This window comes from Phocoena sinus, chromosome 9, assembly GCF_008692025.1.
Source record: "Phocoena sinus isolate mPhoSin1 chromosome 9, mPhoSin1.pri, whole genome shotgun sequence".
Classification (NCBI taxonomy): domain Eukaryota; kingdom Metazoa; phylum Chordata; class Mammalia; order Artiodactyla; family Phocoenidae; genus Phocoena; species Phocoena sinus.
The window spans coordinates 60,765,812-60,786,984 of record NC_045771.1 but is presented as its reverse complement, the minus strand read 5'-3'; the positions used below and the strand labels follow the sequence as shown (position 1 = coordinate 60,786,984).

General features: G+C 50.3%; 2 protein-coding genes across 2 annotated transcripts in view; one reads left to right on the top strand and one right to left on the bottom strand.

The window, feature by feature from the left end:
• The first annotated feature begins 3,901 nt into the window (after positions 1 to 3,901).
• DLX5 (distal-less homeobox 5) lies at positions 3,902 to 8,313 on the top strand. The gene is made up of 3 exons (XM_032643295.1): positions 3,902 to 4,455; positions 6,389 to 6,573; positions 7,624 to 8,313. The coding sequence occupies exons 1-3, from the start codon at positions 4,101 to 4,103 to the stop codon at positions 7,951 to 7,953; spliced, it is 870 nt and encodes a 289-aa protein (XP_032499186.1). The 5' UTR covers positions 3,902 to 4,100; the 3' UTR covers positions 7,954 to 8,313.
• Positions 8,314 to 18,725: 10,412 nt separating this feature from the next.
• DLX6 (distal-less homeobox 6) overlaps positions 18,726 to 21,173 on the bottom strand; it is a 3,958-nt gene continuing 1,510 nt past the window's right edge. The window contains exons 2-3 of the mRNA XM_032643731.1: positions 20,798 to 20,991; positions 18,726 to 18,992 (exon numbers count right to left, since the gene is read on the bottom strand). Of these exons, the coding sequence (XP_032499622.1) occupies positions 18,741 to 18,992; positions 20,798 to 20,991 (446 nt within the window). The 3' untranslated portion in view covers positions 18,726 to 18,740. The remainder of the gene's footprint in view (positions 18,993 to 20,797; positions 20,992 to 21,173) is intronic.

Here is a 21,173-nt window from a genome sequence, read left to right as displayed (position 1 = left end):
AAACCAAGGAAAGGACTTTTAAGACAGGTAGTCCACGGATTTAAAAAATTCTAAAATAAAGAAGACTTGTTTACATCAAGTTTGCATATATGCTAGTGTCATGTTATGGAGGTCCTTTATCTACGTGAATTTCGTGCATCCAATTGATGAGTACAATTTTTAATTAAATAAAATAGTAGCGTCCATATTAAAAAGATCATAATTTATAAACTAAATATTTTCAGGTGCAGTAATTTGTCTGCGCTTCAAGCCCAAAGGAAAGGATGCTCTACTTTTGGCAAACCCATGAGTAAGTAGATTTCCAGATAGGTCAGAGGGAAAAAATTGAGTTAGCAGCTATTAAAATGATCCCCCCCCCCACTTCCCCTGCCACGCCTTTCCAAAGCACTCTCCCTGCAAACTCAGAGTGGCACCATCTTTCCAGTTCCCGGGAGTAGTGAATCACCCTCAGTCTCTCCAGCGCCTCATCCAGTTAGAGGAGAGCCTGCTTCTTCCGAACTGTCTAGGAAACAAGGGTCACCCTCGATTGATTCCAGTCATCCCAGAGCATGGTACGCCCCCAAATCGCTGGATTTCGTGCTAAAACCCAGAAAAAAAGTGATCCGGTTGGAGGGGGGAGGGGAAGAGTATGAATGTATACGGAGTAACGTAAAGGAAAGAAAGGGCGTGGGAGTGGAGAGAAAGATCTGCTGGAAGCGGAGAGAAGGAAAGCCACGTGGTAGCCGACTCGAACCCCAGGACAAACGGGCGTTGTCCAGCCAGGGACTGTGAGCCTGGGAAGCGTTTGCCATTTGCACGCTGCTCCTCGCGGACACTGGGTGGCGCTCGTGGTAAAGACTTGCACTACTCTTAGGGCCCGTTTCCCCTCCACCGCCTCCCGCCCTTTGCAAAATTCGGCTACTAGGAGATGAAATTACTCACATTCTTCCTACGTGTCGCCGTGAGGAGAGCACTTCTGGAGAAGTTTGAAGCCGTGGGGCTGTTTCTCCGCGGCTGGGCCTGTCAGTGGGTTTTCAAAGAAGTAACAGCGTCCGGCCCGCTGGCCTTAAAACAAAGTTCTGAGCCTTGGTATCACAAGCACCACAGTACCAGCAGAAGTTGCTACCCTGACAGCCGGGATACCCAACACGTGTGCGCCCAGAGTGTGGGTCCGAAGCGCCGGCCAGGCCCGGTGCCAGCCGCGCACAAAGCCACAATGACTCTAACGTGAAAGGAAATGGGACCGTATTGTGATCAGACTCGGGCTCCTTTTAACTTAGAGCTCCCTCTCCCTCCCGCTTCCTTTAAGAAAAGGAAGGGTAGGGGGAAGTGGGGTCAACCTAGAAAAGAAGCAGGACAAAGCAAGCAAGTCGATGCTCTGGACCTTCAGAGACACACCCAGGTTTGGAGGCCTCACCCAGCAGAAGCCTTTGCACAAGTGGCTCGGAGTCTGGCGTGAGGGCCACCACTTTAGGAACGGAGAAAAAGAAGTTAAATCCTTCCTTTTCACCCCACTCCTTTTTGTCTTGTGTAAAACATGGGAAAGAATGTCTTTTTTTTTTTTTTTTTTGTCGGAGGAAAAGTGAAATATAGCAAGGTCTAGAATAATTTAACTTTGTAACACTGTGTTTTCAACGGATTTTGAACTTCTAAATTTTGTCCAAATTCTGCAGCTTCCAATCTATCCAGATTGGAATCTGCCTTCTCAGCAAGGTCTAAGGACATTGCTACGAACACCCGATTTAGCATAACGGTATTGACCTCATTTCCCGCCACGTAATAACTTTTAAATCTATAAAAAGTAGAGAGTGCCAGGGTGGGGCTGCGGGGATACGGTGGGGTGCTGCGGAAGGCCGCCTGCTCCCCGAACCGGGAGGCGCTTTGAACCATCCCTGGCATTGCTTTGGGGAAGCGATTCGTGTAATTAAACGGCAGGATGCGTGTAAGGTGACTCGATGGGCGCTGAGAACTCCGGAGCAGAGGCCAGGGCTGCAAGCCTGCTGCGGTCTGTAGTGTTTCCCCGAAGCCCTGTGGTCCTTCTCAGCCAGAACCTAGCGGGTGAACGGCCGTGCCGACATCCATAGCATGGGGTGAGGATGGGCGGACAGCCTTGGCTCTGTTTAACTGAGCTTCTATCTCAGAGGAGTCTGGGGCGGCACAGGCCACAAGCAGGCACTCGGGCGGGTGTGGGAGGAGGGGCGCTGTGGACCCTGTGACACACACCTTCCCTTCCCTGTTTGCGCCAGAGCTGAAGTTGCCCCTGGAGGGCTATGCGACAATAGCTGTGGTTTTACGGCGCCCAGAGGCAGGGAGTTGGTGCACATGTGGCTGCTCGGCTTTGGAGTTTTGGAGCGAGGCTGGCCTCCTGCTCCGAGTTCCGGACCCGCCCCCACCCCTCGGCTCTCCTGCTAGGCTGTTTTGGGCCAAAATAGCTCCACAGCCAAAGTGAGGCTAAACTAAGACTAGACACAACTAATGTAGACGTTTTCTTCTTCGGTTGGGTCGGGGGTGGGGCGGGGAAGGGATGAGGTGGTGATGAGAAGCCAGACTGTTCCACCCTGGATGTCGGGTGGAGCTCCCAGGTTCCGGGTCTTAGAACCCCTGGAGGAAGGTGCTGGGAGGGCCCAAATCAGAATCCAGCTCCTGGAGTGTCCTATTGGAGAGGAACTGGGTAGCGGTAAACTGACTAATGTTAAATTTCTAAACTCCCAGCTAGATCACCACTAGAGCAAGAGTGACACTTTGTGAAAGGCAAACTCTGGATCCCAAATACCAAGCGTTTGATTCCTGAGCCTTTTCTCCCTTTGCATATGAGCTAAGATGCTTTCACTGCAAGAAATAAAGGGATTGAGGGTACAGGAATCCGGACCCTGGGAAATGGAAAAGCAGGCCCTCAGTGCCACCTCCATGGAGCTGGAAGAGGGAAATCCATGGGCTTCACCCAACTTCCCCAAAGAACTTCTATCTATCTACTTCCCAGTGTGCTTGGGGTTCCCATTAGTCCCGTGAGGACAAGTCATAAGTAGACCATTCACTTTTGCAGGAATCTTTGAACACAGAATTACTGATCCTCTATTCCAACAGCATCCAAATAGACTAGAATATCGAACAAAGTGTGGGGCTGCCCGCTCCTCTTGGGGACCAGCAATTTGGGAGTCATTAAGTTATTTGTGCTTAAGACAGCGATTTTTTAAGTCATTGTAGGGATGTGGGCTTGCAGGAACTCTCTCTGCCGTTAAGAGTGCATTCTTGAGCATCCTTGTCTCGCCCTTGTCTGAGAAATAACTCATCTCGGGCAAAGGAAGTTCTTGCTGCAAATTTGTCTGTCTTTTCCCAAATCACAAATTTTCAACACATGTAAATTACAGCTTGGCTCCCAGTACCCCACTAAAAATATTGTTCTCATCAGTTTCTTCTCACCTTTATCCCACATCCCTGCTCCCCACCCTGCTTTGATTCCCCATTTCAATATTAGTGTTCAATCCACATTCGCCCCTGATGCAGCTCGAGGCTGGCTGGGAGGTGCAGAGCATGGAAAGACCGTGGTCGACCTCATCCCCAAAACATGTGCATTTTCTGAGGCTGCTGATTGGAACACATTGTCTCCAGACAGTACAGAGCTGGGTGTTGGCGCTTCTGCGTTGTCTTTAGTATTCACTGAAAACAGATTGCCTGAGGACCCCCTCTTCCCCCAGCAAGTAACAACACTCACACACACACGCACACACACACACACACTCCCCCCCTTCATTTTTTCTCCCTCTTTTTTTTAAGCAATGCTTTGTTGTGCTAAAACTAGTTGGACGAGTTAGGGTGTTGCTGCTGCTCCTGAGGCCCTGGCCAATGGAACCCGATCCACCCCGCTGTGCGTAAGCGCGCAATTAAGGATTTAACCAAGGCTGTGCTGCGCCTCAGCCAGCAGTCAGCCTGCCGGAGACAGAGCCTACAAGACTCCCAGCCTCCTCCTCGCCGCCGCCGCCGCCTCTCCTCCTCCTCCTCCTCCTCTTCCTCCTCCTCCCTCGCTCCCACAGCCATGTCTGCTTAGACCAGAGCAGCCCCACGGCCAACTCGGGCAGCCGCTGCCGCATAGCAACAAGGACAACCGCCGCCGCCAGCGAGCGATGACAGGAGTGTTTGACAGAAGGGTCCCCAGCATCCGATCCGGCGACTTCCAAGCCCCGTTCCAGACGTCCGCAGCCATGCACCATCCATCTCAGGAATCGCCAACTTTGCCCGAGTCGTCGGCTACCGATTCCGACTACTACAGCCCCACGGGGGGAGCCCCGCATGGCTACTGCTCTCCTACCTCGGCTTCCTACGGCAAAGCGCTCAACCCCTACCAGTACCAGTACCACGGCGTGAACGGCGCCGCCGGCAGCTACCCCGCCAAAGCTTACGCCGACTACAGCTACGCCAGCCCCTACCACCAGTACGGCGGTGCCTACAACCGCGTCCCGAGCGCCACCAGCCAGCCAGGTACGGGGGCTGGGGGTGGGGACCGACACAGGGGGAGCCAGGATCAGGGAGGAGCGAGATGCGGTGGGAGATCCGGGGCCGCGCCGTCCACTGCAGTGCGGGCTCACCCGGCGGAAGGGAGTGGGGGCCGGGACTCTGCAACCAAGAGAGGTTCCCGAGCCAGCATTTTAGAGATTCTTAGTAGAGGAAGCCCGCGGGGGAGTTCGGACAAGCGTCTCTCCTCTCTGGTACCCTCGGGCGACCCCTCAGCCGCTGGATTCCCAGCTTGCCTGTTCGGAAGCCGGCGAAGCTGGAGAGAGGGTAGGGGTAGAGAGAGGAAAGAATCAACCAGCCTGAGTGGCGTTTACGTAATGAACGGAAGGTTATTTGCTGGATGTTAGGGTAAGCGTGCTCGAGGAGTGGGAGTGGAAGGCTGCCTCAAAGACTCTGCGGGGATTAGTGTGAGAGCAGCCGCGAGCCAGCGTGGTGCGGGTACCCGGAGCGCGCGGGGCGGGGTGGGGGCCGGAGAGCTGTAGCCCGCCAGAGGAAGAACGCGCCGAGAGCCTTGCGGTTTCTCCAAGGCATTTCCCAAAACAAAAAGCCATTTGAAGGCGGAGGAGGGTTGCTGAAGGGTCACGATATTGGAGCAATACTTTTTTCCTTCTCCCTTAGATGCCTACAATTTGTTTCTCCTTCCCATCTCCTTTTGCATCTGCCTTGAAACTTAGTTGGAGAGTTTAAGAGGGTTAGTGAGCTTGGGCAGTAAGAGAGGTATGAGGTCTCCTAGGAGAGGTTTTGCTGGTCAGGTTTGATCTCTTCCCACCAGCACATTAATAATCCTGCTAATATTAGCATCCCCTGCTCTGGCAGAATCGAGACCACAGCCCTCATCCTCCACCCTTCCTCTCCTAGGAGCTCGCCACACACACACACATACACACACACACACACACACACACACACACACACACCGAGGAGAGGTTCTCCGCCCCTTGCAGAGATGGGCACTTTTGATAAGATGGTACTTTTGTGAAAGGGGACTTGTGGCCCCAGGGCACGTTTGTAAAACACGCGTTCCGAGAGTCTTTTTTCTCCCAAGTCTATACTCACAATTCTGCTAAATTCGTCCTGACCTGCCGCCCCTTTCCTACGAAAACACCCCACCGCGGATTCCTTTTCAAATTGTATTGGAACTATAACTCCTGAAAAACTTTAAAAGACTGCGGGGAGGGGGGGCGGGTGGAGGGGGGAGGCGTGTCTTCGTTCCTTTCAGTGTCTCTGAACTTCGTGCATAAATGAAAGATTTTTTTTCTTTTGGCCAAGAACTTATTAAGTCTATTTGTAAAAGAAACCAGACACATCTGTGCCCTCGCAGATCTGCAGGGAGATTATGGGGGCTGCATAATCGGCCCTCTGTCTGCGGCGGCTGGGACGGCTTGCTGCTGAATTGAAGGAGCATAGTTTGCTTGTGGGTCTTTGAACTTTGGAGACCTCGGTTAGCGTCTTCCCTGCCCATGCGTCTGGCCTCTGCGGGCGCCCGAACAGACGCTGACATCAGGAGGGCCGCGGCCCGGGGGCCTCCCCCTTGAATCCCCGTGAGCGGCTGGCCAGACTCACCCAAGAAACGTCGGTGAACACAGGGTGGGCTTGAAAACGAATCCGGGTGAAGCAGGAACCGCTGCAAGGGCTAAATCCCGGACGCCGAGAAAGGAGTTTTGCTGTACAAGGCGCCTTGCACAAACCCAGGAGAACCTGAATAAACAGAGTAGGGAATTAATCAGGCTACCTGGATTTTCCACGATGGGGAGAGAGGGGTCTCGTGAAGCAAAGGTGGTGATATGGGGAAAAGAGAGTGAAGGCTGCGTGGTAATAAATTCAAGGACTGTATTTGCAAGTTCTGCAAAAGGGCCATTGTCTGCCGACAACTCTAACCGGGTCTGTTTTGATTATTTAGAGAAAGAAGTGGCCGAGCCCGAGGTGAGGATGGTGAACGGCAAACCAAAGAAAGTTCGTAAACCCAGGACTATTTATTCCAGCTTTCAGCTGGCCGCGTTACAGAGAAGGTTTCAGAAGACTCAGTACCTCGCCCTGCCCGAACGCGCCGAGCTGGCCGCCTCCCTGGGACTGACGCAAACACAGGTAAATCCGGCTGCGGCTGGGCCAGAGCCCCGCCTGGGCTGCAAGCCTGGCTTGGCCGCGGGGTTCGGTCCCGGCGGGCTGGAGCCGATTCAATAGGGCCCGCGAGAAACTCACAGACAGAAAGACACTGACCCCGCGCCCTTCCCTCTAGGAGTCAGGCCGGGTGTCGCCGCCGTGCGACGGTAGGGATGGGATGGAGACCGCGTTCATCCCGAGATGCAAGCCCCACCCCTTCGAGCCTCGGGCGTTGAGGGGCCGGTTTCCTAGGCTGGAAACAAGGGGAGGGTTGTTTCTAGGACACTCTCGAAGCTTTGAGAAACTGTCTGGTTCTCTGCACAATGTAGAGCCTCTCGGGATGAGCGGGGCCCGGCGGACTCTCGGTGGTCTTAGGCCGCGCGCAAGCCGGGAACGTCGCCTGCAGCCAGAAGAGCTGAAGGGTCACGCCCTGCGCCTGCGGAGCTTTAGGCCGCAGCAGCCTGACCTTCCGAGGTGGGAGGGCGCGGTTGTACGGGGAAATCTGCCCTGGATCGTCCCGTTCCCTTCACTCCCACCCCAGCCCCACGGGGGTCTTTGGAAGAATAAAGAATGTCATCGGAGCCGAGGAGGGAGTGAAAGGGGTCGGTCGGGAAACGGGGAGACCGCTCCTCGTTCGCCACACTCGCGCACGCTCGCGTAGCCAGTCCCGCGCCCCTAGCTCACCGGGCCCTGGCGGTTGTTCTGGAGACGTTCGTGGCGCCGCTTTGCAGGCGCTCCGCGCAGGCCTACCCGTGAGCGCTCGCGGCCGCGGACACTCGCGCCCCCTCCCCCGGCCCCAACAAAAGACAAAAGCCTGGGGGTCCTGCCCCAGCAGCAGCCAACAGGGCGCCCACTGGGGCCCGAGATGCAGGCTTTGACCCTGGCCCAGCCCCTTGACCGTGGGCCGAGAGCTGCGGGGAGACGCCAGGGCTTGGCCTTCTGGGGGCCGAAATCGCCTCCAGTTGCCACCCTGGGGGAGGCGCGCGGGCAGCCTCTGAGTGTCCCGGTAACGTGTGCCTTTGTTCCCCCACCCAGGTGAAAATCTGGTTTCAGAACAAAAGATCCAAGATCAAGAAGATCATGAAAAACGGGGAGATGCCCCCGGAGCACAGCCCCAGCTCCAGCGACCCTATGGCGTGTAACTCGCCTCAGTCTCCGGCGGTGTGGGAGCCCCAGGGCTCGTCCCGCTCGCTCAGCCACCACCCTCATGCCCACCCTCCGACCTCCAACCAGTCCCCCGCGTCCAGCTACCTGGAGAACTCGGCTTCCTGGTACCCAAGCGCGGCCAGCTCAATCAATTCCCACCTGCCGCCACCCGGCTCCTTACAGCACCCGCTGGCGCTGGCCTCCGGGACACTCTATTAGACCAGCCGCTTTCTCTTGCTGTCTTTTTTGGGACTACTGTGTTTTTGCTGTTTTAGAAAATCATTTAAAAAAAAAAAAAAAGGAATTCATATGGGGAAGTTTGGAAAGCAAAAACAAAAAAGATTCATGTGTAAAGCTTTTTTTGCATGTAAGTTATTGCATTTCAAAGGACCCCGTCCCCCCTTTTTTTACAGACGAACTTTTTTTGCGCAACTGTGGACACTATCAATAGTGCCTTGAAATCTATGACCTCAAATTTTCAAAAGACTTTTTTCAATGTTATTTTAACCATGTAAATAAGTGTAGATAGAAGAATTAAACTGTATATTCTGGATAAATAAAATTATTTCGACCATGAAAGCAAAATGCTTCTAAAAAATACTCCATTTGCCCCACTTATAATGGGCTAGTGACATTTTGTGCAGACAATTAAAGGAAGACAAACTCTGCAGAGATCCAACAAGGCAAAAGGGAAGACAGAAACTGGGGGCTGTGTAGATGCAGAACTGTAGATGTGTATACGTTGGATGCTGTACTTTATATGTCTATATACATATGTGGCCTGTTTAGAGTACTGCCACATAATATACATTTAGGTGTTTTTTGGCCTAACCACAAAAACGTTTAGATAATTTTAAGTTTAACCCCAAATTGTTTCAGGTAGAAAGTAATGCTGGAATCTAAATACAGCCCTCCCTGTGTGTAAGAAAGCAGCAGAAATCCCTCAATAACCACTCTGAATTCTAAGCTCAAAGCAATTATGGTGGAGACTGCCCCCCTCCCCATCAGCCTCTGTGTATTGCCAGAGCAATTAGACAAATTACACTCCCTTCAAAGGGAGCTTCCAGAGATAAGAAAATGAAAAAAAAGAAGAAATTTCCCCTTCTATTACATTTTTTAAAAAACCTGAAATGTTTGCAGTGTGGCAAATGGTAGTGCCTTGAACTCAGTGTATGATTATAAATGTATCTGAGCTCTTTCACAAGAGGAAAGGATCACAGGACTTGAAAACAATGATGGACCTAAATCAGTAGGCCAAGCAGGGCATGTGTGTGTAGGGGGGATGCATTCGTTCTGCCAAGAGAGGGAATTATGAGGTGGAGGAAAGGAAGGAAAGTATTGTGGCCCCGTGTTGATTTCATTCATATCATGTGAGACAATATTCCAAACATAAATTACTTCCTTCATCCTCTTTACCGCTCTGGTTTTTTCAGGAAGGAGCTCTCTCTGCTTTGCTTTTACATAAGACAGTGGCAAAGCAGGTTCCAAACGATGGGAAACTGCATCTGTTTGCAGGGATTTCTCTTTTGTGAAGGCTTCTCTGGGGCAGAAACGAAGGACTTGCAGCAACCCTGGCCTCTGTCGCGTCCTTCTCCCTGCACCTCTGCATACAGACATCAACAGTGTGACCAGAGCTACAGCCCGGGTCTAGAGCTGTACTCCCAGGCCTGAACTGTGGGTGTCTTTTTGACTGTCCTTTAGTTCGCCTGACTCTGTTTCCTTGGGATACCAAGGGAAATCGTTTGTTGGAAATTACAAGATGCGTGAGATATATTTTACAGCTAGGAAGTCAGCAGCAATAAATTTGACAAAATAGTTTTCTTGGGTGGGAGTGGGGGCGTGGGGGGAAGATTAGAACGTAAAAATTTACATTCTGTCATCTGAGGACTTCTGAGAAGGTTCTTCCAGGATTGGGAGACTAGACCTGAAAAGGCACGCTGTGTGCCCTGAGAGGAATTTACCTGTGTGCTCTCTCTCCTTCTCTTTCTCTCTCATTCTCCTTTCCTCTCCTCGTCTCCTTCCTTCCCTTCCCCTTTCCTTTCTAGCCTGCCAATTTAGAAAGACCTTGAGGGGATTTGATGGTTTGCCGGTCTTAAGAGGCACCCTGCCTGGCTCCGGGGCGGCGCATGGGCCGCGGCCAAGGCTGTGGACCCCTCCTCCTCCCCCACCCCCAAAGCGCTTCTCTTCTCGAAGCTTCTCGCCCCCACCCCACCCCTTCGTTCCCCTCCAGCCCTCCTTTCTCCGAAGAAGGTCCGGATGGCGACGCGCTTGGGGGAAAGCCGTGCGGAGCCCACTTTGTTTTCTGCGCTGGCAAAGAACAGGAGGATGAGGGGGAAAGGTAGAGGGATCCATTTCCTGCTTTCCATTCTTGGCTTGTAAGGCGTGCGGGAGTTTCCATTGCACCGAGAGCCAGCGCTTTACGTCTGGTGAATCCGGCTGAAAGAAACGCCGCCCCCCCCACCCGCCGCGGTTTCCGAGCGCCAGCTTCCCCCTGCGCTGGCACCCCTCGCCGCCCCCGGGTGCGTGTTCGCGAAGGCTGGAGGGGGCGCACCCACTGGGGGCCTGAGTAGCAAGAATGTTCTTGAAGCACACTCTTTACCTTTCTACACGTGGAGAGGGCAGATATTTTTCCAGCCGTCCTCATCACCTCCCCTCCTCTCTCCTGCTTTGAAAAGGGGATCCCTTCACTACCACCCCCGATCGGCCGGCGCGGTCAAGCGGAGGGAAGCGCGAGTTCGGACTCTTCCCGGAAAGAAGAGGGAAGCTCTTCTTTAACGACCACCCCGCCACCCCCAGCCTTGACACTGCTTGTTGTTAAGGACACGAGAGCCTCGTTGCGACGCGGGCACGCATGACGCCGCGCGGACAGACTAGGTTTCAGGATTCCTTCCCTGTGCTAACCTCACTTCTTCCACTCGCAATGGCCTCTTCTCTCTCGCGGTTTTTTTTTTTATAACTTGGTCCGGGAGCCGTGGACGAAAATATTCTGGCAAACCAGTCTGCAGCGGGTTTTCCCTGGCACCGCGGGGATTCTCCCTGGGGAATTTAACTCCCTGCAGTCCTGCGCCCAAGGATGTAAAAATAACAGATCCTCAGCAAAGGCTAAAAATATCCGTGTGATGTTCTTCTCCCTTGCCCTGGCTTCCACCCTTCCTCCTTCTCACCATTGTTTATCCCTATATCTAATATAAACATGTACCACTCCCCAGCATAGTCCCGGTCTGCCCGACCCCACTCTCCTGACCTCTGCCTGCCCCTTCCGGTCCCCACTTGCCAAGCTCTCAGTCTAGTGCTCCCGAGATGTCAAGCTCACCCCAACATTTAATTTTCTTTTCCGTGAGCTTCTTCACCGCGCCCCCCATACTCCCAAGCTCCTATCCCCATCTTCAGACCACCTCACAAAGCCCAGGAGGCCGAGGGCATGCTGGCAGCCAGGGCCAGTATGATTCTTTGGTGCCCTGTCCGCCTCCTGGGCCATCGTGTAAAAGAGCAGATAAATTGGCCTTTGTTTGAGGCTCGCGTTGGGCTAGGCGGATTTCTGCCCTTACTCCCCCGCCCTTTTTCCTGGCGGCCACCTCCTTGTGGAACAGGGGGCGGCCTGGGGAGCCGAGAGAAGCCGCATTCCTGTGGGTGCCAGGCGGCTCCAGTGCTGAGCCACAGGGCCTGAGACACACACACAGAGGAACCCGCAGACCTCGTTGCCCTTGATCTCGCTCCCTCTCTCTCCCTCCGGTTGGGGCACCCACCCGGGAGCCTGTCCACCCACACTCGGATCCACCCATGTCTCGGCCTCGGGCAGGAGCGTGTTGACCCGCACAGCGACACACGCACGCACACCCTCCCGATGACACAGGCACAGGCTAGGCCGGGATCTCCCCGCCCATGACAATCCTCTCTCTCCCGCCCCTTATCCCACAATCCCAGACGCGCCGGCTGGCCTCCTTTGGCTTCTTTGATCCCACCGGACGCCCCACGGCTCGCGCCGTCCCGGCCGCGCCGTCCTGGGAGTCGCCCATAGCGCGCCAAGGCCAGGCGGTGCTCGGCTCCTCCCAGCGCGCTCTGAAGCTTACTCCGACCTTGACACCACTCGGCCTCCAGAGCTCCCCAGCCCTAAGCGCGAGGGATGCCTCCTGGAACGCTGACCCTTGGCCCTCTCACGCCCCCCAGCGCCTCCTTTTATTCGAAGAGAGGGACCTTTAGGGCTCCCCAACCGTCACCCCCTCCCCGCCCCGTCCCGCAACCCCTCGGATCGCGCGCCTCCCGCCGGCCGCTGGGATCCCGCCAACCCCGAGCTCTCGAGCCCTCCCCGGAGGCACGCCCTGAGGACAGACGCCCTCCGGCACCTCTGGGAAGCGCGCCACACCGGCGGATCCGCCTGCGGTCACCCCTCTCCTCCGCCCTTAAGCACCCCTCCCACAGCGGCCGGGCGGAGGTTCCCGCCTCCCGGGAGGTTGGGGAGGGGGCGCTGCGGCTCGCGCTCCCAGGTTGCCTGCGCGTGCTGCACACTGTACTTGGTTTTTCCATGGTCCCAGCGAACTCTGGGCCTCGAAAACAGCCCAAATAGTGGTAGCACATATGGGATTGGCTACATATTTTTCTACGCAGCCCCGTCCCCCCACCCCCGCCCCACCCCCGCCGGATCCGCGTTTTCTTTTGCATCTGACAAGCTTTAGGTTCCCCTGTGGTACAGGGCAGAAAGTATACACACAAGAGTATCGACTGCGGAGGGGCGGGGGAAGACTTCCCTTTCAATCATCCAGGGCTGCCGGCTGTAATGTAATAACCTGTTTTATAGGTCGAGCTCTAACCGTAAAGATAGGAACCGAGGGAATTTACATGAATCTCTCTTTAAAAGAGAAGAGAGTCCTGATTTGCAGCCATTGTTTCTGCTCTTTTGTTCGCTGGGACTTCGTATTTACTTCTGATTTATGGGGATCCGAAGGAGTCTCTTTGCCAAAAACGCACGTATTATTGAGTCTGTTCCACATCCTAAACCAAAATTTATATAAAACCGTGAAATACCACACATTACGACCTTTCGCCACAGGAAGGGGAAAAAATGGCTTCATAACATCATTCTACAAACACACACACACACACACACACACACAAGTTTCAGTGAGGATTCTCTGTCAAATCTCCACCATGCACAGTCTAGTGTACTTTTTTTTAAAGAAGTAGGTGGAGGTGAAGGGCGGTAGACAGTACCCAAGCTATGATTTATTTTAAAGCATTTTTTTTTTCTTGGAAAGGCGACAAGAAACCACTGGAAGCTTGTTGTCATTCAAGGACTATTTCTGCCGTTTGTCATTTGCAAGATGGGAGAAGAGGGCGGGGGAAGAGGCAGGATATGGACTCAACTTTCATCTATAAACAGGGGTCACTAAACAGGGGACATTTCATTATTGCCCTTAAATTCACAGGAGCTAGTAAGCCTGCTTGCCACCCTGCAGGGTGGCCCTGGCTGGGCAGCTCCAGGGTCTGTGAGGTGGTGGGAGGAGGGAGAATCCTCCCACACTGTCCTACAGGCTGAAAAAGATGCCCAGGAAATTCTCTGTGCTCATGGTGGGAAAACTGAACTCCTGGGAATCTGTGGGCTTTAGGTGTCCCCGACCAGGACATCCCCACCAGGAACCAGAATTGGACTCCAGAAGTTTCACCCTGGCTGGGGTTCATCCTCCTCATCCTCAGGAGGTAGCAGCTGGAACCCAAGGTTTGCTTTCACTCTGGAACCAGCACAGCGCCTCAGCCTCTCTCCAGACTCACTTGCTGTAATTCTCCAACTCCCTCTCTCCTCAGTCCCTCCATAGTTTAAGGAGACTGACCTTGCTCTTTTACAACCATATCTAGGGCAGGGACAGTTCTTTAACAAAAATACCAGACTTTCTGGAATACAGAAAGAAGTACATCAGTGACTTGTAGCAAAAGAATCAGCTGGACTGGTTTACATGAGAAGGGGAGTGTTAATTAATAAAAGTTAGTGATAGGATTAAAGGCAACAGCCGGCGAAGCCGAGTGGAGGAGACAGCTTCCCAGCCGGTTTTATTTAATTAGCAGCAATTAATACATTTTCTGCTAATATCCTTTAGAACTCTCAGTGACTTGTTCCCAGTGAAAGAGAATGGAGATGAAGCTTAGGAACACTTACAAACACCCAGGGCGTTTGGCTCTGATGACAAGAGAGATTGCAAATTCATTTTTTAAAATGTTCATAAACAAATGACAGGCACATTCTGAGGCTGCCTTGATGGAGACAATTGTGAAATTGACAAATGGTCTTTGCTTGGGGGAGGGGCACTTTTTTTGTTTGTTTTTAAGTGAAGATAATGCCTTAGGAGAGAGAAGGGGGAAGGGGGGGAAAGACAAGTTAAAAAAAAAAAGAAAGAAAAATTATTTCAGACTCCAGGCAGCAGCAGATGTAGAAGCCCTTGCAAACACATCAGCCTTACACATATTGAAGATTTGGACACGTAATGCTTCAGACCACTGATCTGCTATTTTCTTAATTCCCGCTCTTCTTTTTCCATATGAATCAGTCTTTTGTCCTTCTGGGTTTGATTTGATCGCTACTGTTCACATTTCACTTTTGTATTTTCCTCTTCCTATACCATTACTCATTGAGTGCCCTGTGAAATTACAATCGTACATTTTCAACTCAGCAACCCATTTGCCATGCAAAAATAGGGTCTAAATAATGGCTGAATTAGCCCTACTGGACAGTTTCAGATGTAACACTCTGTAATAATTATATTGCAGGCTGGATTAGGATGCTATTATCATAATCTGGACGTTTACAATTATCTGTAATTTGCAAAGATGCGCCAGGTCTTGATTACAGCAGTTTTTTTTTTTGTATCACGCTAACCATCACTAAACAGTGACAGTAATAACAGCTAATTTTGCTGGCAATATAAGAGGTGCTGGGGTGTGCAAACAATTTCACACCTGGATGTGCTCACTCAACCAAGAATATAGAGAAAGAGCTTCTGCCCTGAGACTCAGAAAAATATTCTCCTCTGCTTCTGTTCAGTATAGATTTCTAGACCCTGATCACTGCTTAAGAGATATTCACTGGGGGTAAGTTTTTATTTCTTGCATACTTCAAGACACAGTTCATATTTCTCTTCTCACACTTTCCAATCTATATGTGGTGCTGCTGTGATTTATTATGGACTGCAACTTTGCTTTAGAGATGTTTTTGAATTCTGACCTTTTATCGCCCTTAACAGTAGAAGGGTGGTCGTTCTGGTGAGTAAAAGGATTTGGGTGAGAATGGGATCCTTAAGCACTCGATTGTCTTTCTTGCTTTCTGTGTTGTTGATATTTGGTGCAGCTTGTGACTAGAGACTGGGAAATGGACCGGGTTTCTGTAAGGTATGGAGGGAGTCTTCTGGAGATTCCAATCTAAAATATATTTGAAAAGTTGTTACTCAAAGCTAGTCCTAGACGAATCCATTGAGGTCTTTACATGTGGCGATGATTTTAAGTTTGCGGGCGTTGAGAGAGCAAACGGAGTTCGCGACAAGTGCTCCTTTAGCATCACGGGTATGCGGACATCGGCAACGGCAGGTGTAGTCTGAATCTCTCGACTTTATAGCCCCTTTGACGCCTTCCTCCATTTGGGAGAAAGTTTTCCGGAATAACTGGCTTCTGAAACCCTTTAGGGCTGCTTTGTGGTGCCTTTGCCTCAAGCTGGGGGTGGGGGGAGGGGGAAGGGGTGGGATGCCGATAGTAGAGCTGTTGCCCACGAGGCCCAAACGCCGCGACCTTGGGGTTGGAGGGGCACGATTGGCTGAGACGCGGAGCCGAGCTGCGGAGCCAGGGAACCAGTTTGATTTAGGAATGCACCCGAGGAAGACCCTCGCAAGAAGCGGTGCAGTTCTATCTATAGATGACGCTGTTTCCTGACCCAGTAGATGCTAGAAGCAGCTAGAGATGTTAAATGCAGGAGCCTGAGAAATCTTTGGTTCCCTCACCCCAATGCAGAAAGGCCTTTCTCCAGCGGGAACCTTTGGACGAAATTGTGTCAAAAGATAATGAGATGCTTATTGGCGCCGAGAAGGAATTTTCCCCTTCACCCTCACCGCCCATGCAGCTACTGTTCTTTTTTTTACTTGGAAAATATGGTCAGAACGAGGCTCTAGAACTCGAACTCCGGGGAAGTTCGAACGTGGGGGGGCGTAGTAGGCACCGAGACTGGGCGCTGCCTTCGCGTACGCCCCTCCTACCAACCCTTCTCTGGGGAATCACTTTACTATGGGGTCAATACATTCTAAAGAGAGAAAATGTTAACCCTTGAGGTTCAGAGGACCCAGAGGAAGCCCAATTCAAAAGCCAGTTCTGGGGAGGACCCCTTGGTAGAACTTCCTGTTTAATTAAACTTAAGAGGTAGAAAGAACGAGACAGGAGCAACATGATAACACCTCCAATGCGTTAAAATGCATTTTCTGGGTTTCAGAATTCCATGCACTCACAGTGGTTTGGCATGTGTCTGGTGAATTTTTTTTTCAAGAAAAATTAGTGTTGGTTTCGATGTATGGTAGCTTTCTCTCTAACGTAATTTGAATAATTCAGCAAAGCCCCACTACCAGCTGTACTTCTGCAGCCTCTTCCATTCTTTTCAGCATTATAATTTTGGTTAATTTTCAATTTTAGGTCCTACGTCTCTGCAATTTGTGTATGAATAACAGAATAATTTCCCTCTTTTGTTTCGCCTTTCCTGTTCCTGAATCTAAATAAAGATGGCTTTTTAGTATTAAAAGTGGAAGAAAATTACAGGTAATTATCTTTGACGGTAAAAACGCTGTAATCAGCGGGCTACATGAAAAATTACTCTAATTATGGCTGCATTTAAGAGAATGGAAAAAAACCTTCTTGTGGATAAAAACCTTAAATTGTCCCCAATGTCTGCTTCAAATTGGATGGCACTGCAGCTGGAGGCTTTGTTCAGAATTGATCCTGGGGAGCTACGAACCCAAAGTTTCACAGTAGGAAGGGGGAAAAAAGAAAAGAAAACATTTTTCCTAATGTAACAATACGAATGCTAGAAAATGACAAGACTGATCGGTTTTAAACCATTCTGAAGACTGACTGAGCGTGGAAGTTGCTCAACAAAAAAAGGAACGGGTATATTGGTAAGTAGTCTTTGCTTTGTGTCTAATTATAGTGACTGTCCTTTTGCACGACTGTATGTCGCTGTCATTATATGGAGCACTCTGAGTATCTCTATTGACTTCTGATAAATGGCTCAGTGGTTTCAAGGTTCATAATTTGAAGGATGCCCAGGTCTGTAGCCATTAATTCTCGCAGTATGGGGCTTCCTGCTTGTGTGACGAAAGGACTTTTCATTTTCATTATTTCTGTGCTTTCCACAAGATCGGAAGGATGTATTTCTTCCAGGATCGTGTATTTTCCTATCTAGCTAGCTTGCAAAGGGTTGTAAACATGAAGTAGTCATAACTGTGCGTTTACTTTCTGTTTTTTTCTTTTATTCTTTCCTCTTTTTTTGTTAAAAAAAGCTGCTTCCAAACAAAGACAAATACAGCTGTATTATTTTGGCTGAGGAAAGGGAAAGGAGAATACTCAGTGTCAGCACTGGAAACTATTGGATGTCTAGAGGTTAACCTGGGGTTAGATCATTCTAATGATTTTTTAAAATAGATAAATGTGTAGAAATTACAATAAAACTATAATATATAAAGGAAGCTGAGAAAACATCCATGGTAAATGTTAAAGTACTTAAGACAAAGGCCAGTGCTGCAAACTGCTATCTTTGTAGGCATTTGATGTTTATATATAGGGTTTCCCATATTAGGAAATAGGAATTCTTTTAAGAGTGATAGAAAATATACTGGGAGGGAGGGAGGAGGGGGTGGTGAGATAGAGACACACAGAGAGAAATATACAGGACACTCCCAGCGTTTTGTGGCTTTTACTCCATATATGAAAGAAGACAAAAACATACAAAGTATATGTACAACTAAAATTCAACAATATATACAGAAATGTTTCTTGATATAAATGTCCCTATTAGCTTAGTGAATGCCACCAATTCACCTAGTAAAGATGTCAAAGCAATAGAATGGTGATTTTGGTTGTTTCCTCTGTCTTTCCTCATTCCAGTTCAGGGTTTGGGGGCAGGGGTGGGGGAAAAGTGGTTTTGTTTTGTTTTGTTTAAATCATCTTTCTTGCTCATTGCATTTTGATAAAACATGCAGCGTTCCCTCTGTGGCAACGTTCTAATCTTACAGCTGATTTTTCCTTAGAGTAGGGCTGTTATGTGAGGGTTTCTTTTTTCTTTCCTTCCTTCCTTCCTTCCTCCCTCTCTCCCTCTTTCTTTCTCTTTCTTTTTTCTTTCTTTTTTTCTTTCTTTCGTTCTTTCTTTGTCAGTCTGGGATTGTAAATAAAAATGCAGGAGTCCGAAATGCTTCTCTTTCATCATGTAATGTCGTAAGTTCATTAAACAAGTAAAAACGCTGCCATGTTTGCGCAGATTCTTCTGGTGGGGGAAAATGTCTGTTAAAAAAAGTCCTTTTGATGGATACTCCCAAAGAGAAAAAGAGGCTCAGAGCCTGGATCCCAAGGGGTAAAGGAAAATATCCTTACAGTGAGAGGTTTCAGGAGTGCTGGCACAGAAACCAGTCCCCCCCCCATCCTCTCTCTACCTCTATCTCTCCTTCTCTCTCTCTAAGATGCAAAATCAATTACTGAGGCTGCTCAAGGGAAAAGGCAGATGAAGAAAGGAAATGAAAAAAAAAAAGGTGGGAAGGAAGGAGGGAGGCAAAAAAAGGAAGAGAGTGAGAGTGAGAATGAGAGAGAGAGAGAGGAGAGAGAGGCTGAGGGGAAGGGAGAGGAGAGAGAGAGGAGCAAGCACCCAGACGGTCTGGCCACACATAAGAGTCCTCCCAAGCCTGCTCCTTGGCTCGGTTTGGCAGATGCAAGCAGGTCCTGGATCCTCCTTGCCTTGTTCAGACGTTTCCCTAGGGTATCGATTTCCCTCGGATAACTCACATCATCTGTGGTCTCTGCATCGTGTCCTGGTGTGGAGAGGAGTACCAATGCGAATAGCCGGGCATGTAGCTGTTGGGGGGCATACTGACGCCCTTGGCCGAGGCGGAAACGTCCCACACTGGAGGCAGCGCCGGCGAGCGCGGCGACAGGGCCGCTGAGCCCGGGAGAGGGTCGCTCTCATGCGGGTTACTGCCCTGCTTCAGCAGTTTCTTAAACTTAGAGCGTTTGTTCTGAAACCATATCTTCACCTGGAACGAAACGCAGCAGCGATCATTAGGCCCGAAAAACATCGAACCGGTGCCTATAGCTGGGAGAAAAAAAAAAACCAAACCCGCGAACGCCAAGCCCTCAAGACCCCGCCTTCCTCCACCTCTTTCTAGCCGCTCCCCTCTCCCCTACCCCACCCCACCCCCGCCATTTACTTGGTATCTTGTCTGGATACCTAAAGTCATTGTAACTCTTCAGTTAGATGCAAGCCTAGGTTTGAAACAACAGCATAAATAACAATAAAACAAGAATAAAGGCAAATGAAATAGCTGGGTTCAAAGTCTAAAGGAGTAGTTTTAAACGGAAAGCCAACTGAATGCACTTCCTCAAATAGTCTGGCATCTCTGCATGTACTGTGAGCAAATGACTAAGAACAGATGAAAGCCTGTACATTTATAACCAAATGCCTTGACCATACCTATGCATATACTGCATATGCCACAGACTGTACATGGAGCATCTTTCTTCTGACGTAATCCTGCAGGGATTAGGGACTGTGCCTCACTCGTTCCCTACTTTGTATGTTGCTCAAACTGTGGTCATGATTGTTAGTGCAGTCACTAAAAGTCAAAGGGCTCCGGAAAGTTAAATGCGAACCAGGAATCTAAGACGGGAGCATATCTAAGCTAACATCCCAGATCTACTGTATTTGAAAAAGGACATTCTATGGTACAGCTTCCTTTACCTTTAAAATTACTTAGCCTTAGGAGTCTGCTTTTCCAAGAGGAATACAAGTTACTGAGTAGCAGGAATCCCTTTATACATGGTCCCAGTGGCAACATGGCAAGAGAAAGCAGGCTGAATTGAAGAGAAGACCTTGAGGAGCATCTGTTCTAAGGCACCATAGAATCACTCCCCAGCAAGCATCTCATAAAACCTGAAGTCCCCTTGCTGAAGATCACCCATTTCAGATGAGGCCTACCACCCCATGCAGCTAAGTTAATCGACAAGGACAAAAACCACAGGTGATTGCAGCCTGGCTTTATGACCAGGGTCCTAATACACCTGCCTAAACCTCTTCCTGTGAAGTCTGAAATGCCCCATATGTCTTTCAAATTAGTAGGACAGGAGAACTTCGGCAACTGTACTTAACTGAGGCTTCACCTGCTGTAATTTGGGCACGTTTCTCTTTGATCTCCAGCTCTGCCATTGCTCCCAAGTTCTGTGATCCAGGGAGGCACCTTAGCCTGCATCAACCAGTCAACCAGGACGATTTAACCACTGAGTTTATGGCAATTTTCAGAAGAACTCACCTCACGCATCCTAGGATGAAGAGTTTGCACCTTGGTCGCCTTACTAAATCCTATTGGAACCTATGCCTGTCTGGCTAACACACCCCCCTTTCACTTCATAATTCTTTCAATGCCAATGAGTTGAAATCCTTATTAAGTCCCAGGGCCCACAAAAAGATCCTTAAGAAACATGGGTCTTATTCTGTCTCCTGACCTGAACATCTTTTTCTCTTTCTCCTGCTTGTTCTCTTTTGTGTTGTTCTACTCTGGAATAGAACTCGATTAAACTATCAGTTTGGTCACCAAAGGACACTAGGCTGGGGTGGGGTCGTCGAGGGTTGGGAGGATGTGCAAATCCAATCCAGTATTCAACACCAGGTCATTTATTCCAAACTGTGTTGTCCCGGGAAAATGCGTAACTGGAGCAAAGGCATTTGTCATTAAGCTCCTTCCATCCTTGGTTGACTAGGCCAAGAGTTCCTCCTGATGTGCTCCCTGCCCAATCTGAAAGTGGGGTCAGCATTTCAGGCATACTCGGGCTTCTCGGGAATTACCTGTGTTTGTGTCAGTCCTAAGGAAGCTGCCAGTTCAGCTCTCTCAGGAAGGGCCAGGTACTGAGTCTGCTGAAAGCGATGGTTTAAAGCCTGGAGCTGCAGGCTGGAATAAATGGTCCGAGGTTTCCGAATCTTTTTCCCTTTTCCATTGAACCTGATTTCCCCGTTTTCAATCACTGTGGTTTTTTGTTGATCTGCAAACAAAGGATACAGAGGAGCGGTCACCCGTGAGGCTACTGCTGCAGTCTCCCTGAGCTTGGCCTGGCCTGCGCCGAGTCTTCCTAAAGCCAATAAGCGTTTCCTCGAAGCGTCCCCACGCCACCCTGACCTCTCTGGGTTCACAGTGCCCGGGTACTCCCAGCGGCTGCAAAAGCCT

What these genes read in the sequence shown, in the direction of transcription:
- DLX5 (XM_032643295.1), top strand. Translation starts at nt 4,101, where the DNA reads ATGACAGGAGTGTTTGACAGAAGGGTCCCCAGCATCCGATCCGGCGAC. An exon ending in GAGCGCCACCAGCCAGCCAG is followed by an intron (nt 4,456 to 6,388) that starts GTACGGGGGCTG and finishes TTGATTATTTAG; the next exon opens with AGAAAGAAGTGGCCGAGCCC. An exon ending in TGGGACTGACGCAAACACAG is followed by an intron (nt 6,574 to 7,623) that starts GTAAATCCGGCT and finishes TCCCCCACCCAG; the next exon opens with GTGAAAATCTGGTTTCAGAA.